At 38.8% G+C, this 18,899-nt stretch overlaps 1 protein-coding gene across 2 annotated transcripts; it reads right to left on the reverse strand.

Annotated features, from left to right (window-relative positions):
• Positions 1-813: 813 nt before the first annotated feature.
• On the reverse strand, positions 814-18,494 carry ALKAL2 (ALK and LTK ligand 2). Of its 2 annotated transcripts, none has more exons than XM_069108653.1 (6): positions 18,012-18,494; positions 15,690-16,038; positions 13,605-13,658; positions 13,434-13,514; positions 7,012-7,077; positions 814-1,432 (listed from the first exon to the last, which is right to left on the reverse strand). In XM_069108653.1, the coding sequence occupies exons 2-5, from the start codon at positions 15,946-15,948 to the stop codon at positions 7,013-7,015; spliced, it is 459 nt and encodes a 152-aa protein (XP_068964754.1). In that variant the 5' UTR covers positions 15,949-16,038; positions 18,012-18,494; the 3' UTR covers positions 814-1,432; position 7,012. The 2 variants fall into 2 exon arrangements, with proteins under 2 accessions (XP_068964754.1, XP_068964753.1); XM_069108652.1 differs by having other exon boundaries at positions 18,008-18,493.
• Positions 18,495-18,899: the final 405 nt, after the last annotated feature.

Below are 18,899 nucleotides of genomic sequence, written 5' to 3' on the forward strand. Positions count from 1 at the left end.
AGCTTTGAAAATGACTAGCATTGTGTCTTGGCTAAGTCTTCTTCATCTGTAAATAAGAGTGTTCGGTTTGATGATGTCAGAGCTCTTCTTCAGCTCTGAAATTCTGTTAATCAAGTTGCTGAACTTTCTTTTCCTCTAGAATCTTACTGCTGACTGATTTTAGTTAATTACATATGTATGTATGTATGTATATATTTGCTTTTTGGAGGGGCCAAGGTAGGACAGTTGAGGTTAAGTGATTTGCCCAAAGTCACATGGCTAGTTTTGTGTTAAGTGTTTGAGGCTGGATTTGAACTCAGGGTACTCCTGACACCAGGGTTGGTGTTCACTGCGACACCTAGCCGCCCCTGATTTTAGTTATATTTTGTATATTGACATGGCATAACTCAAAATTTTTAAAAAAACTTTTAGGAAGATAATTTTCATCTCTTGGAAGGGTATAGAAAGAAGTATATTAAAATTGGTAGTCCCAAAAGTTGTTTATAATTCCCTTTCTAGGATTGTTAAACCATCTGTGAAGAGTGCTAAATGCTGTAGCATTTGAAATATTTGCTACTGTATTAATCTCATTCACATCCTTTATTAAATAATTTATTTTACTATGCCTACAATATATAACTTGTTTATAAGAATACCATTTGTTCATTTTGTTACTTGCAATTAGAGGTTCTAAGAAACCCTATATCGTTTCCTTCTTTTTCCTATTTTTTGCTTACTCCATGGTATAACTGTCATTAAGATTATTGGATATTAAAATTCTTGTATATACAATATCAAACACATGAGTAAAAGGAACTCATAGTAAGAACAGTGAACTATACCAAACATTTCATTTATTATTTATGCTTATTTACAGTATTTACATATTGCACATTAGCTGGAATGTTTTATACAGGTACTATACAAAAAAAATGTTAGGTGGAATTTCCTCCACACACACAAATTCACACTCCTTGTCTCCAGAAAATTTTTTTTTCAGTTTTCTTTTGTTTTTCATGCAATTTTAAACTAGACTCCAGGAAAATTAGAAAAGTGGTAAATTATCATGAAACTTCACCATATTCTGTTATAACAGATTATTTTGTGAATTCTTAACATTTTGAAAGAATGTTCTTTGAAATTTCCAGATCAGTAAAGAAAATGGTATTCTTCTGGCTGACCCTATGTTCAGTATTTAGGAGGACTACATGTAGAAAGTGGAGTGTTAACATTATTTTAAAAGAAAGTATTAAGTAGAACTGGCAGGTATAAGAGTATTGACAATATACAAAACACAAGTTGAAGGAATTATGGAAGAATCTGTCAGTCTGCAAAAATAAATCTCTTGTTCACAATGGAATATGCTTATAAAGATATGAAGTTCGATTTCCCTGTTAAGTTCCAAGGCACTTCTCATGGTTCTTGGCATTCTGCTGTTATATGGCTCTGTCCTCTGTGAAGAATAGAAAAATAAATTTTATTGGGTATTTGCTGTTTTTCACAAAATTATGTTTACATCTATGCATACATATATATACCTGTGTATAGATTTTAAAAAGAGGATACATAAAATTGTGTTTCTATATGTTCCAAGATTTCCTAGAAATTTTTAGCAGAAGTCATATTGTGACAGTAACTAAAGGTATTTTACCACTTTCTTTTTGGAAAATACCTTCAGGTGCTTACTATCACCATTTTTTATGTTTTTTTTTTTTTTCAAGGAATTGGTGAAAAATAGATGTTAGAAAAATGCTTTTTCATCATTTTAAATAAAATTGAATACTTAACCAAGCTCCATTTGAGGAATAGTAGTACTTTTAGACAAACAAAATGTTGCAATGGAACATTGAATTTGGGACTCAGAAGATACAGGTTTAAATGAATTTTTAGAGTCTGAAGACTCTGCTGTTGACTGTGTGTGGCAAATAAATCCCTTAACTTCTTCGGACTTCAGTTTGCTTATCTTAAAAGTGAAGGAGTTGGACCAAATGATCACTAAAGATTCTTCAATACTGTATCTAAAATCTAAATCTATGATTAATAAACATTTATTATGTGCCTACTATATCCCAGGCCCTGTGGTAAGCACTGAATCTTGAATCTAGATCATTGGTGTCAAATACAAATAGAAATGGAAGCCACTAAACTGTACAGAAGGATCCCCATGGGACACATTGACTTAGAACATCACATCTTAACATTATCAGTGTTCTATTGTATTTTATTTATTTTGTTAAATGTTTCCAAATTACATTTTTATCTGCTTCAGGAGCTCTCTGGAATATTGCTGCTATGTGGTTTCATACCTCTTTTTTAGGTACTTGTTTTTCTACATCAATCACTCATTAAATCAGGATCCATTCATTTATTTTTTATTTTTTGTGATTTCGAAGGAAGAAAACTAAGGTCCCAAAGGGTTAAAGTATGTTTCTGAAGGTTGTACCTGTGATAAGTAACGGCCAGAATTTGAAACCAAGGTCCTCTGACTCCAAACCCAGCACTTTTCCACTGTACCATGTACTTATCTATGAATGGCCAGTCTGGTAAGCAGCCTAATGTATTAAACAAAGTGATAAGTAAAACTTTGGAGCTAGAAGGGAGACACCTTAGAGATCATCCAGTTCATCCTCCTAAAATTTACATGTGAACAAACCGAGGCCCATAGTTGTGGTAGTGACTTAGGCAGTCATTCCAGTAGTAAGTATCAGCCAGAATTTCCACCTAACATTCTCATTCCCTGGAGGGACTATTTCAAGATAAAATCCAGGATCCCTCATATTGCATAAAATTACTATCTTAGTAGTGAGTTACTGAAGCATAACAAGCTGGATTTGTACTATATAAATTAAAAAAGGAAATTATGTTTCTTCCCAAATACTCTGTAATTTAGACTTTTCATTAATTCATCTTGACATCTAAAATTAAAATGAGCAAAGTTTGACTGTATTTGAGTTAATTTATGACAGTTTTAAATTTGAGGCATAATTTGATCATTGTGGTTTACCATTATAAGAGTTCTTGGCAAAAAGTTGTACCCAGATATTAAGAAACACCAAAAATCCAAATTCAGCTGTCTACTTAATTAATTTCCCATTAAAAAGTATAACCACTTAAGGCAAAGGGTTAGAGTTTAAAAATTAAAAAAAAAAGTCACCACACTTGGATGTTTGTGTTATATTGTGTCTATATTCATTAAATCAACCTGATTTCATGTAGCCATGTGGTAATTTTGTCCAAGTCCATTTGCTCTCAGTGGAGGATGTAGATAAGTAGAATACACAAGATTGTTCATCAGTCAAAGCTCGATGGAAATATTGGATGGATAGACGGATATGTTGGAAAGACCTGACTTTTTTGAGCTGACTACAAAGACAACATCCCAAACAGAAATGGGACATAATTAACCATAGGTCACACTGTATATGTCCTTACTTGTTACAGGAACATCCTTCAGAGTTTTGTGCCATATTTTTTGTAAATGAGCATATTTTGATTTGTTGTACATAGTGAAACACAGAGATCAAAGGGTTTCCTTTGGTGGAGTGGGAAAATGAAAAGCTCTTTAGCTTGGTGTATTGACCACCTTCAATGCTTTTTAACTTTTAAATCGAGCAAGGAGTATTTGAGAGTTTAAATTGCTGAGGAGTGGGGAAAAGGAAGAAGCATGACTATCAGTGAAGTGTAGAATCAAAGGAAATCTTAATAGGATCTTAATTTATTGAATATGTCATCCTAGCCTTGCCTCTTACTAGCTCTATAACCTTGAGATCAAGTGATTTAATTCTCAGAGCTTCAGTTTTCTTATAAATGCAAGGAATTAGACTATATATGAGATTATTATATATGATCTCTTAGATCCTTTCTAGCTGAAAGGTCTATGAATTTTCTGAAACAAATTGACCCCAGACCCAACCTCAACTTCTTAGAGAAGTTTTGAGTCTGTCAGTAATTATTAAAAACTCTGCAAAAAAAAGTGATGATGATAACATTGATCCCTAATACCATAATGTGTCACCTTACAAACTAAACTACCTAATGAAATAATATTTTTTTCTCAATTTTCATCCAATTCTGATTTTTCTTTTTGTTTTTGCTTTTTGGAGGGGGGAAAGGCAGGGCAATTGGGGTTAACTGACTTGCCCAAGGTCACACAAATAGTGTTAAAGTGTCTGGGCCGGATCTGAACTCAGGTCCTCCTGACTCCAGGGCCGGTATTATATTCACTATGCCACCTAGCTGCCCCCAGTTCTAAATATTTCCAAATATTTTCATACACCATGTAGCACTGCTGTGAAAGAAAATCACCATTAGTTCCATTTATCATATGGCAAAGCATTGTGACATTTATGAGAGCATAGCAAAGTGTGATAGCAAAAGCAAAACTAGGACTGACGCTGTTGACTTCCTAGCCCTTCAGGTGTGATACTTACTCAAGTTAGTTTTAAATGCCTGCCTGTCTATGTAGAATAGATGTGCACCTCCTGCAGTCCTTCTATATACTGAAGTCCATATAGTTAACAATGAGGAAAATGTCCACTTCAGTGATTATAGGTGAGTGGACCATAGGTGAAGGTTACTTTTTTTTTATTTAAGAGTTTGGGTTAGACATGATTTCTTTATCATTAGATGCTCTAGGTAAAAAAAAAAAAAAACTATCAGTATAAAGCAGCATCTGTCCTAAAGCTCTGGGCTTTTGGGGTTGCCTGGGACACTGAAAAGTCACACAGCCAATATGTGTCAGAAATAGGACTTGAACCTTGGTAATCTTGTCTCTAAGACCAGTTTTTTTAGCCATTATTCTACATTCCCTGTTTTTGTGCTTTTTGTACGATAATATTTATCTCAATATCCTCCTATGTTGAGAGCCAGCATATTGTAATACGGTTTTGGACCAGCAGAGATCTGGATTCAAATATAAGTCTTCCCACATTCATTAGTTCTGTGACACTAGTTAGGTAACTGGTTAGGTAAGTTAATTTACCAAAGACTTCCATCTAGAAATTGAGGATAACAACTTTTATTTTTACCAGTGAGGATCAAATGAACATGCATGAAACATTTAATACATTTTAAAATGCTACATGAATGTTGTTATCTAGCTGCTCCAGGGGTTCTGGGTGTGGAACCTGTGACCTTTTGACTGAGTTCAAGTTTTATATAACAAATCCTTTTATTAAGGGGAATTTTTATGTGAAGCTTGGATTCAGTCCAGTGGCTGCACTTGAGGACCTAGAGGGCTACATGTGGCCACCTCTGATACCTGATAGCCTGTTGTTAGGATTGTTTTAAGAAGCTAGAGGGCAAGAAACTTTTTCTTATTTTTCCTGGTGGTCTCTCATATTTCTTAGTATAAAGAACTGAAGCAAGTGAAGACTAGATAGAAATCAGTACACATAAATTGCCAAGTAATCATTTTCTACCCTCCTTTGGTTTAAAAAAAGTTTCTCCTAGGTACAAATGTATTGACCTTAGCAAAACTGGTGTATTTCTGAAGTTCAGTGACAAAATCTTGAATGAAATTTATATGCTTCAGTCTTCATTTAGGAAAGCTCCTTGGCATGGTGGAAAAAACCCTGGAGTAAGAGCCAGGAAACCTTTATAAACCATGATGTGATACTGGGTAAGGTCCTTGATATCCTCATCTGTAAATTGGGGTTAGGCTAAATAATCGTAAGATTTTGTGTAGCTCTGTCTGAATCTATGGAAATAACACTTGTGTAAGGGTTGGCCCCATCCTGCCACTAAGTTATTTTTATGATCTTGGGCAAATGATTTAACCTCCCCTGAGCTACATTTCTCATTAGTAAAGTGAAATGACTTGACTATCAGACTCCTCTTGTTGTTTGGCCATTCAGTCACAAACAACTCTTTGTGACCCCATGGACCATATTGTCCATGTGGTTTTCTTGGCAAAAATAATGTAGTGGTTTGCCATTTCCTTCTCCAGTGGATCATTTTTTTGTCAGTGATCTAGTGAGGCAAACAGTTTTAGTGACATAACTAGTTAAGTTGTTTGAGGCTGGATTTGAACTCAGATTTTCTGAACCCCAAGCTCTTGCTATATCTACTGTACCACTTAGTTGCCGAACAGACTCAGACTCCTCTACAACTCTTTTTTTTTTTTTAAAGCAATTGGGGTTAAGCAACTTGCCCAAGGTTACGCGGCCAGTTATTTTGTGTGTGTTAAGTATCTGAGGCTGGAACCGATTCTCCAGACTTCGGGGCCAGTGTTCTTACTCACTGCACCACCTAGTCGCCCCTCCTCTACAACTCTTAACATCTTTATTTTAAAGATAAACTTCCACTGTATTTGGTGTAGAGATGTTTGGGGAAATTAGGAAAAATTGATGGGACTTTTGCATATGTTGATTTTAAGAGATCAGCGTAAACATTTTAAATCATCTCAAGATGTGTGGCTGTAACATCACAATTCCAGTTTCATAATTGTTATTACAGGTTAAAGGAAAACTAGTTCCCACATCAGAAACTTGGGAAAGCACAGTCATGATTCTTAGCAATTCAAAAATGTGGTAGCTGCAAAGAGGATAATGGTGGAATTCATTTGTCAGTTCCTTTTATCAAACTTGCATGGTTACAGTTATTCTTATGCTCATTCATGTATACAGATAAATGAGTAAGAGCTTGGAAGTGAATGGGCACCAAGTTTTGAACATACAAACACAAATGTGTAATCAGCAATACCCTCAATTATACACTGAGTCAACTGCTGAAATTAACTAGCTAATGTGCTTTGTTTCATATTAACACATCTTCTGTGCCAAATGAATCGTCCTATGAATAATTCATAGCAGCTGCCTGGGGGTCTTTATAATGTGGACCTATAGGGGGTACCTTGTATTTACGACCAATATTTGGAAAGATTAAGATAATTCCATCAACCTTATTGAGAGGGAGCCAACCTTAGCTAAGAGAATAATTGTTTTTATACTCCCATGAATTTTTCATATGCCAAAGACAGGATTCACAGCCTTGGTATGCGGTCCAACATTGTTATCCTGTCAGAGTACTTACCTTATCCTTCCATGCACACTGGACTCACAGCCAACCGAGTAAGAAGCCTGGCACATCTTTTATAGTCTATAGTGAAGATAAATCATAAATGGGTCTATTAGCAGAGCAGGGCTCCAAGACATAACTTCTTTCTTTAAAATACATGCTTAAATGGTCTCTAGAGCATTTATATAACTACAATATCTATCCAACTTTTAAAATTTCTTTGGGAGCATTGAGGATACACTATCATCTGCAGTCATGGATGCTGAGTTTATTTAATAATTGATATTGCTTGAGGGGCTTCTGCCTCACCTGGCAGAAGTGAAGAAATGACATAGTTTGAAGGGGGGAAAAATCTACCACTGAACTGGTCTCTTTTTGTGTGTTTCCTTTCCAGTGGTTACCAGAGTTCACTAAAGTCCTAGCTTTCAGTTCATATCCCTCTGTAAGAGAAGTTTTAAAACAAGTGCACTGTTTCCTTAGATGGTGAACATAGGCACTTGATAAACAACTGTAATATATTATATGTGCATCAAAGAGATACAAATCACAAGAAGGGGGTGGGACAGGGAGAAGGGAAAGGATGTTACCTACAGGATTAGGTTAACCTTTGGGAAGGAAGCAGTGTTCGAAGTGGATTTTAAAAGATGAATAGAAATTGAAAAAAAGATTACAAGCATAAGACCAGCATAAGAAAAGACAGGTACATATAGTATATTGTATGTTAGGGGACAGATTTATTCAGTTTGGACTAAGGAATAAAGTGCATAGAGGGGATTGTTAAAGAAAAGACTGAAAAGATATAATGATACCAGGTGTTGGAGAATCTTGAATACCTAGTAGGAGTATAAATTTTCCTTGGGTGACTAGAGGGAGCCATTGAAGATGAAGATAGTATTGGACCAGATATATGCATAACAAAAAAGATTCTAGTAGCAGTATGTGGGATTGATAGGAGAGGGGAAAGACTTGTCAGCTAGACCCCCTAAATAAGGGTTATTACCTATAGTAATAGTTCAGGTGGGTGCTAATGAGTTCCCATTTGGGTAACCTCATATAGAATCTTCTGGAATAAGAATCTAAATGAAAATAGTGACAGGTGATTGTACTGACTGAAGAAACTAGGAACAAATCATTTATTTACAAACATTTTGCCTGTGGGGAATGTGATTTTACCAGTTTGAGGAAGAAAAGCAAGCCTACTCTGGAATGAGATCCCTTAGGATCCTGAGAGTATGGAAATTGGAAATTTGAATTTGAAAATACAAGTCTTCAAAGAAATAGTGACATGGTCATCAACTAGCCTTGCCTTATAGAGGCAGTGTGGTTTAGTAGATAATGATCTAGATTTGAAGTCAGGAAGACCTGATTTTGACAGACAGGAGTAGTGTTAGTTGTATGACCATGGGCAAGTTGTCTACTTCTGTCAAGTGTACAATAGGGATAACAATAGCACCTACTTCACAGTGTTGTCGTTAGTACTAAATGAGATAGTAGATGCAAAGTACTTCTTACAACTTAAAATGTTAATAGGTATTATGATTATTATTAGTCTCTAAATTAATGAATTCTCAAAGAGAAGTGCAATTCTGCTTCTAAATGGGACACCCATAGCCCTTACTAAATTAACTCATAATTTGAATGTGTAAACAAGCATACTATACTTATAACACCACATTAATTAAAGATGGGGACATAGCTAGTTGGATAGTAGCACTACTAGAGAGTGTAGTATAAATTATCAGAAGTAACATGGTACAATGGAAAGAATACTAGGTGTGGAGTCAGACAACTTGGTTTAAATCCCACTACCTCCCTTTGTGAACTAGGCCAAGTCATTAAGATCTCTGGGCCTCAGTTTCCCTCATCTGTAAAATGAGGCAGTTGGACCAGATTTCAAAAATCCTTTTCAAATCTGATACTCTGATACTCTGATTCTGCATGTGTTTGAGGAAGTACCTAGCTCCATAAGCTAAGTGATCTAGATTCTATACTATATTCTTTAATTTTACTGTGGATAAATAATTTTATTTCTATCAAGCACCAAATTAGCTCTATTTTAGCATTGTATATGACAGTGATTATGAACAGTGTTTTTAATGTCTCTCAAATTCTTGTATAATTTGGGCTGCAGAAATAAAGTAATTGACTAATTGAAAATTTTATAAACATTTTATGTATACTAGATATAAATTCTTATTTATCTAATGCTTCAGAGTGTTCACGATAGCCTTGTATTGATTATGCAAATATAATTGCTCACATTTTGTACACTTAGTTTGTGTATGTGTAAATGTTCCAAATTAAAAACCAATTGAAAGGTTAAATGACTTTCCCAGGATCATGCAACTTGTAAATGTCAGAACCAGTATTCCTGCTTAAGCCTTCCTTCCACTATCCTCCAGGGCTCACTATTCCCACAGATTTTTATCTTGCATTTTAAATTTGAACTGTCTTTGGAAATGGAATATGCTACAGTGATGTTGGATCAGCTCCATTCTCCCTTTGTCATGGTCCAGAGGAGAGATGAGATTTTGCTGAGTGACACTCCTAGCAGCCTAAACTTCTATCTGGCAGTTTTAACAGAGCTTTTGGACCCAACAAGGTTGCTTCCAGAAATAGCTAGGATATAGTTAGACATGCCATTAGACAATTCCCTTAGGTAACCTGTGACTATCAGGAAGAGTTCTGGTAGAAAGAACACTAAACTGCTCATCAGGAGAGCCAAATTCTGGTCTTAGCTTGACCACTAGCTTTCTGTTTGGCCTTGGAAAAGGCCCTTTACTTCCCTGCCTTTCAAGGTTTTATGCATGTAAAATGATGGGGTTGGGGTTGTAATAAATGATCTCTAAGTTCTCTTTTAGCTCTAATTCTTGATGGTTATACAATGTCTCCTGTAGAATTTGCCTTTATATACATATATATGTATATCTGTATGTATGTGTGTATATAAGTATACATATATCCTATATTTATTTTAACTTCAACATGTATCCCTTATAATGTGAACTCCCTGAGGGCAGGAGTGATCTGACTTTTGATTTATATCCCGATTTCACTTGGTCATCTTGGCGCCGCCCCTATCCCCCCATCTTGATTTGTATCCTTAGCATCTGGCAGAATGCTTGAGACGTAGTGGATGTTTAATAAAAGTGTGTTGATGTATTAATTGATGGTGGAACTTAGCTGTACTTCTAGCCATTCAGACCAGCAAGAGTTGTGGTTTCTAGTCTTGTCTCTACCCCTTACTTATGTGATCCTGGATAAGTCACTTCTCTCAGGTTCAATTTCCCCATTTGTAGTGAGAATAATACTTTTATTGCCCACCTCACTGGGTTGTGAGTAATTACTGTGTAATCTTCAAAACGCTAGAAATGTGTGATGATATTACTAACAGGCCTGTTATGAAGTCCTAATAAAATAATAATTATGGAATAATGATTGGTAAATACTGTATAAAGAAGCTATACAGGCTAATGCTTATAACTAAGACTTTTGGGGCACTGTGTGTGTTTAAGAACATGGGATCTGAAGATATACAGGCACTGGGGCATAGAGATCCACCATGCCCTACTGGAAAAGTCAAAAGGGGTATGAGAGAAAATATGGGAGAGAGCAGATTGAAGAAGGGGATATCCTGTGGGACTGCTGTTTTGGGGAGGTGGGTAGGGGAAAAACAGAAAATTTGTAACTCAAAATCTGGCAGAAATGAATGATGTAAATCAGAAGTTAATAAAGCATTTGAAAAATGGAAAAAAATGAAAAAAAAAAACATGGGACCTGAGAGTTTAGACTAAAATTGAAGGAAGCTGATCTTTCCTTACCTTCTCACTGCCCTCATGTATACTTAGTAGGCAGGAAGGTTGGTCATAAGGCTGTGTGCCAGCCAGCTGTGAATTGATGTTCATACATTGAGAAACCCAATCATTTCATGTAATTCAGATCATCAAGAGGACCTTGCTTACTCAATAAAGTTTTAATGGATCCCAGTCACTGCATATATAATGGGAGATTTTGTTATATGATGAATAATCACTGTGGATGGGTGGTGTGACATGACTCAGCTAAATAGCATGAAAATTCAGGGCTGCAAATTCTGGTGATAAAGGTGCAGTAGAATTTAGCATCCCACTTTGTCCTTAAAAAAGTCTCAAACTTCAAAATCAGCCTACAAATTAAGATGTTTTCAAGAAGTAAGGAAGGTGAGACAGGAACCTAAGTTAAGAGTAGTGTACCTCCCTCTACAGATCAGCTAATATTTTATTTCTTATCGGCACTACCCAAAGATTTTTATATCCTGATAACTGGATTGCTAGCAAAATGGGAAAGAGCATGGTTTTGGTGGGATAGCTCTTTGGACTGGAAGTCAGTAGACCCAGATTCTGGTCCCAGCCTTGCCCCTAACTAGCACTGGGACCTTGGGCAAATCAGTTACCTCTCTGGGACTCAGTTTTCTTCTGTGTGAAATAGGGTGGTTGAATTGATGCCTTTAAGTTCTATCCCAGCTGGGACATTTTATGAACCAATGATTGCAAGACATTTTTCACATAATGTGTATTTGGGTTTGTGTTCTAGAACTTTGATTTCACTAGGTGGAGGAAATACACCCTACTAATGCATATTAGCACCTTCTCGCTGATATATGGCCTTACAGAGTTGCCTGGGAGTGCTGAAGGTAAAGTGATTTGCTTAAGTTCACACAGCTAATATGTGTCAGTCAAGAGGCAAGTGTTGAGCTTAGATTTTCCTCACTCCAAAACTGGCTTTCTTTCTATGACTTCACACAACTTTAGAAGTGGTGCAGCGATAGAGCCTGGGGCCTAGAGTTAGGAATACCCAAGTTCAAATCTGGCCTCATATACTTATATATACTTACCTATTTGCCTCATTTTTTACATATATAAAATGGAGATAATAATCACCTACTTCCTAGGCTTGTTGTGACGATCATATGAGATAATTATTGTAAAGCACTTAGCATAGTGCCTGGCACATAGTAAACACTATATAAGTGTTAGCTATTATTATTACTACTATTACTTTAATACTAATAGCAAGAGTGGGGTGGCCAACCAAAACAGAAGGTGGCAGTGTGAAGAAAGAAAAATTATGGATGGATGCAGGAAGTATTCCTATAGTATAGTTCATTTTGACCATTTGGACATGCATCCTGAATTGCCTTATAGGGGTTATGTAGGCTGTGCAAAATAAATTCTTTTGCTTTCCATGAGCTGGCTGCTTTGGCAGAAATGTTGCAAAGGTTACCTCCAGGGCAGTAGTCTGCTTAGCTGACCAGACCATCTGACTACCTTTGAATTTTCTTTGAAAATGGTTTGAAAGGTGTTTTTTATTCTAGTGTCTGCATGCATGGTTGTGTTTAGGTTCCCTATACCTTAATTTTTTTTTCCATCATAAAATCATAGATATAGATCTAGATAGCTCTCAGAAGCCCAACCACTCCCTGCCCCCTTCCACTCACTCTGACCCCCATTGCATATGAAGTGGTTAGAAAGCTTGCATGATTTGGCCAGGGTGACAGAGGCAGAGTTACATAAGTAGTTAAGCAGTCATTGGTAGAATTTAAACTCAAGCCCTTTACTCCAGAACCAATGTTTTCCCTCCTGTTCTACACTTTTCAGCAGGTTTTATTCACCATTGACTATGTATATTAATAACCTTAAGGAGACATTTTGAGTCAGGAAAAGGAAAGTGATTTGCTAAAACATGGAAAACCTAGAAGCGCATGTAAATAGGGGTGAGGGTAAGGTAGGGAGTGTGGAAAGAAAAAACCCGGAGGAAGTTCATGGGATGGAGAAGTTTGTGCACTTAAACAATGAAAAGGACCCAATAAGATAGGATCCAGTTCAAAGTCTGACCAGCTAGGAGAGTGACCTAGGGCTCAAGGCAGGCAGGAAATCAAGAATTCCAAAAACCATAAAGGTACTAGGAGGCGAGGGTATGACTAACCCTGGAAGAAGGTTCTGGACAAGGCAGTGGGGGTGGCCACTGCGGTTCAAATGGAATGGCTCAGTTCAGTTACTCTGGTATTTACACCCTAGAGTCCAGCACTTGGCAGCAGCCCCTTCAGTAATTCATTCTTCACGTTTGTTTGGTTTTCGTATTCAAGCAGATACAAATATAGGCAAGAGGCCAGGATTCATAAACAAATGGAGAATGAATCAAAGATTCATCCCATTCCTAAGTGCTGCTCATAAATTCTTCCAAATGTCAATGTTTCCTACATAAACTACTGCTTGCTCTGACACTTAACTATCCTTATCACTGTGATCCTTTTTTAAGCATATCAGTTCTACCATTGCAAAGCAACATTTCTCAGTAAACATGAAAAAACACGGAAAGGCCCATGCACTCCATTTCCTAGAACCAGTCTTTCTATATTATATATTTCTCTTTAAATAGCATAAGGCATTGGCACTTACATGCTGGAATGGTGCAGTCTCTGGTGTTGTGATAAAGCCTGTGAAAGTGTTTGCTGCATTTGGGGCTAAAATATAAAGGACCTGGAACAGAGAAAGAGAAAATCATCTATGACAGTTCATCAGGGCATAAGGGTACCAGTCAATGGTAGAAGAAATTCAATTAAAACTCACCTGTTAGATGTTTTAAAAACTTGTCTTTCATCCTCAAATCTCGGGGTACAATTTCTGTTTGGGAAAATGGAGGGCATCAGCTTATTGTCTAAGAGTAGCATTTCAGGTTTAGGTTGCAAAGATTTCTTAAATGTGGGCACACTTACACATCTACATCAGCCTTCCTAATGTAGTCTCCCTTTATGTATTTAAGATGTTAACGCAAAGACCAATCCAGTTCACAGATTTCTTTTTAAGCAGCATTACTCACTCGTGTTTGTGTGGTCCTAACACTAAGATAAAGATGGATGCCATGAAGCCACAGCATTGAAGTTTTTTGCCAATGTTTGGTCTCCCAGAAATCAGATTAACTAGTTCAACTTTTTAGGCAGTTAGATCCACACATCTGAAAATCCTGGGGTGGACACTTGCTCTCAAATTACAAGCTGGAAACTAAACTTTGTCCCTTATACACCCTACACAAGGGAACATGCTGTAGTAGATAGACCACTGAACTTGTAGTCAGGATGAGTTAGATTCAAAATCTTCCCTCAGACACTTAATAGCTGGTGACCACAAGTCAATCTTTCTGTGCCTCAGTTTCTTCATCTGTATAATGAAGAAATTGTACTCAATGGCCTCTAAGGTCCCTTTGAACTCATATCTATATCTATAATATTTGTAATAATTAGGGCACAAAGCCTGTGAATAACACAAATAACAATAGTTGTAATATTTACATAGTGCTTTAAAGTTTGCAAAGCACTTTGTAAATCTTTTCATTTTATCTGCACAACAATCCTGGGAGTTCTATTATTATCCTCACTTTACAATGAGGAAACTGAGGCAGAAAACAGTTAAGTGATTTTTTCTGGGGTTACACAGGTAAGAGTGTCTGAGGCTAGATTTGAACTCAGGTCTTCCTGAGTCCAGATTCACTATTCTGTACACTTAACCACCTAGTTGTCATTCTTATAATGTATAAACAGTTCATTTAGCAAAAGACTTAAATGGGCACAAAGATACCTGTTGTCTGTCTGAAATGGATAAACAGAAAGTGGAGTTTGGTTCAGAAAATAAAATTCGCAGGAAACAAAACTGCCGATTGCATTTCTCCCTACTCCCATATCAATTTGATTTGCCTGCACTTGGTCTTTAGCAGATGGTAAAAGAGAAACTACTTCATTGATAGCCACCCTTATTCCCAGACTTTGTGCCCTATTTATTTAGTCACCTTGAATCATTTTCATTTATTGGCTCTAGACTGGTGACTTAGTGATGATTGCATATGATTTGTTACACTTTATTTCTTCTGCCACAAATGCTGTTCAGTTCCCGCCTCATTTCATTCAAAGAGGCAACATTTCCATCTGAATCCTATTGGCTTTTGAGGTTTAGAAATCTCTCTGGTGTCAGTCTTCATTTATTCCTAACTTTAGTCAGTCTAAAATTGACCTTATCATATCTGACCTAATTGTGTCATACAGAACATTAAAAGCTTACATGCCTTCCTCAGAGGTTCTCCTATGGGATGGGCTCTCCGGAGGGTACCACAAAGAGAACTCTACATTTTTTTCTTAGTGGCAGCTGCTTTTCTAGAAAGATTTCCATTCTAACTCAAGGGACAAGTAACAATTCAGTCCAGAAATCCATGGTGCTGATAACTTGCATGTCTTGGAAGTGAGGAAATTATCACTACTTGTAACTGTTTCCTACAAATCTCATTTTTTTTTAATTGCTAATCTCAAAGGGTGCTGTTTTTGTCTGGTTAAACATTTTTTTTTTTAAAGGAAGAAAAGAAAGAAAAAAAAGTCAAATGCTGATGAACTTTCCAATTGAAAATCAAAGTTTCCAACCAAATAGAGAAATAGAGATTGGGAGGGGGGAGGGTGGGTGAGGGGAGATTGAGTCTCTGCTTGGCCACTTAGAAATTTAAAAACAAAACAAGTTGATAAAGTTATTAAAAGTGAAATTTTAAAATGTAATAATTCTTGCTATATTCTGCTATATAAAGCTTAATCCTTTTTCTTTTTTTTTTTTAAGGAGAAAACTTGTTGGGATGGATATATATGTATATAGTTACTATAAATGGAGAGGCTGACTTACCAACTCTTTGTTCATCAGGGTAAACTCCATAGTCAGTGACTTCTCTCCTGCCCAGAGTATAGTCATGTTTGCTGAAAAATTGCAATCTGTTGTCCTCCCCCGAATGGTATTTTTTAAGTTCCTGGATGATCTCCATGATTAAGTTTAAGAGAGTCTGCCTGTCCTTGAGTTCTCGGGGTTCAGTCCTCCCTTGGCAAGGTCCCACTGTCAATAGTAACAGCGCCAGCCCCAGAACAACAGGACACCTCAGTCCACTCATTTCAATCAGCACAAAGATGGGAAGGGAGGTGCGTTAAGCAAGCAGTGAATCAGGAAAGAAATCCTCCACCTTCTCAGGGCTTCTAATTCACTGAAAGAAAGGGGGGGGGGGGGAACGGAGGGAAGAAAGTCAGTGAAGGGGGATGAGAGGATAATAAAAGGGTGAGGGGCAAGGGAAAGCTACGGAAGGATTGTGTATGGGGGGGAATAGGTGTGTGTGTGGGGGGGAGATGGCGCAAATGACCCAGTTTGTTTATTCACTCCATCCACTCCCCTCTTAGGACTCAGATAAAATCTGTTCACCTTGCGGGGGGGGGGGGGGGCGGGGGGGGGGGGTGGGGTGGGGAGAAGCAATTACTCGTTTCCGAGCTTCCGCGCGGATCTGGGGCTCGACTGACCCGGAGCTGCACTTTTCCAGAATCCAATTCCACTTTTCCGGAGAGGGAGCCACTTTCAGAAAAGAGGTTTCAGGCACCTAGAGCGCTCAACTTGGAGGAAGCCACATTCCCTCTAGGCGTCGGGAGGGGAAGAGGGGAAGGGCATCCTTAAAAGTCTAATCGGCGAACGAGCGCGCGCATACACACAGAAACACACATACACGCACACACACCACTGAGTTCGTGGGAAGCTGGCTGAGTGTTCTGGACGGGCCTCCCAGCCTTTTCTGGGAGGCAGAACATAGAGTGATCAGACCCCCAAAAATCCGTGTTATAAATGAGGTAGTTTCTTAGTTTGTCCTGAAAATCTCAACCTCTCAGTCTTTCTGTCCTGTCTCTCTCTCCCGTCCACTCTATAATTGTCATTGAAGATCACTTTTTCCTTCCTACACCAACTAGACCTGAGTAGCCACTTTAAACGCAAGAATCTTCAATTGCTTTAATATCTCCTGGCCTCAGTTTCCTTATCTGTAAAATGAGGGAGTCGGAGTAGTAGCTAGCTTCTTGATGCTAAGTTCCTGACACGTCTCTATCACGTTAAGATTTACAAAATGCTTTCTGAGAACACCACTGTGAACTGGTAATGTATTATGCCCGTGTTAAAGATGAGACGACTGAGCCCTGGCTAGATGACTTGCTCGTGGTCACACAACCGAGTGCCAGAATCATGATTCGAACTACTGTGCTCCTCTCTGTTCCACGCCACTCTGCCTTTCTCCAGGTAAATATGGATAGTTTTATAAGGAGTTCTATAAATAACGTGTATATGTCTGGCACGACTTCAGAACACCAAGTAATGTCGACATCCCCTCCCCACTGCCTACGCCAAAGCAGACCAATACAGGGAGGTTTGACCAAAGTAGCTGGAATTTCCCCCAGTACTTGAAGTCGGGGAAAAACCCCCTAGAAGAACACCCTTCTCCCTTAGTTAGATAGTGCTCCTGGGGCTGAGATTGCGCCCTGAGCGCAACTGACTAACCGTCTTCAGTGCTCCCCGGTACCCAGCACTAGGTCCGCTAAATGTAAGGAGTTAGGGATTGAGGGGCGACGCCGCCGATCTCGTCTGAAAAACCCGGACAGCGAGTGAAAGAAAACCGAATCTGTGCACAACCCAAGAACCCACCACAGGCGGTGCTGACAGCGAAACTCCGCCTCAGTCTGCTGATGCCTCCACAGTGCCTAGAAACTACAGTGCTCAGCTCAGGAGCCACCAACTGATGCTGAAGGGGGAAAAAAGCCAAGCACAGATAAAAGGGAAGGATGGTAGAAGAGGCAGAGAGGGTGGGAGAAACGGCAGAATAGGGTGGGGGTGAAAGGAGCCTTGTACTCTATCCCCACCCGCCCCCATCGACTCTCTTTGGGCAATCCCATCAAGCATCCATATTCTGATTCCTTGGAGTTGCGACCGCGCTCCGGGTTGGATCTCCCAGGTTCTCTCCTACGCTACAATCCACACCCCAGGGTGGCAGGGGGTGGGGGTGGGGTGGGGTGGGGGAGAGAAGGGGGAGCCTGAAAAAGACACTTTGCCAATGATAGCTGGCGGCCCTGCAAAGCGGTTGGTGTCTTGGGAATCTGAACTCTGTCAAAGCAGAGGGGAGTTCTAGCTGAGACCTGGTGTGTTACCTGCCTCTTCTTCCCCGAGAGTCGCTGGAAGAAACCGGACCACTGTATTCTGTTCTAGCGAGACAGAAGCAGACCCAAGTACCGGCAGCCAAACTTTCCCGTGGCCCCCCCGTGCATGCGCCGGATTCTCAAACTACTCCATTCCAGCTTCAGTGCCGCCTCTGCTTATATAGGCTATAGGATGTGCATGAGGTGGTTGCGTTCAGGCTGATATTATCGACTTGGAAGTGGGTGGAAAACAATAAAAGTCCACTTGGCAACCTTGGGAGTGTTGTTGCCTGAAGTTTTCCCCCTTAGATCCTTTTGGCAGGGTCTCAGCCACTTCTCATTCTTCCTCCTGCAGACGTAAGGCGCAAGTCCCAAGTGGGTTAAAAAGCCTAAGTCTTTAATTAGAAACGCGTTAAGAAGCCTCTGAAATATTCATCCCCCTTTGTGTGTGTATCTTCCGTCAGATCTCCAACTCCCCCCTTACATCTCAATCTCTCTCTCTCTCTCTCTCTCTCTCTCTCTCTCTCTCTCTCTCTCTCTCTCTCTCCCCCCCCCCCCCCCCCCCCCCCCCCCCCAACTAAAGCAGCATAGCAGCTTCCCACCTTCCATTTCCCCACCCCCCCCTTCTCCCTTCCCCTCCTTCCCAAGACTATATCACTGCTTTCCTGTCACTTTGTAACAGGATGAGAAGAATGTTTACCAGGAACCTGGATCTGTTTATGTCTAAATGTAGATCTTGGGGCTATTAAATAAAGAGCTCATCGATTGCATCCACGTTTAATAAGTCGATTAAAATCTCTATTTGGAAGGGTGAGGTGGAACTCGGGGGACTTGCTCTATAGAAGATCGAAAGCTGCTTTAGTTAGTGACCAAATCCCTAGTTTCTCAGCTTTCGGGATTCATT

This window comes from Petaurus breviceps, unplaced genomic scaffold, assembly GCF_028583685.1.
Source record: "Petaurus breviceps papuanus isolate PSGF00001 unplaced genomic scaffold, PetGlider_PUasm1.0 90416, whole genome shotgun sequence".
Lineage (NCBI taxonomy): Eukaryota > Metazoa > Chordata > Mammalia > Diprotodontia > Petauridae > Petaurus > Petaurus breviceps.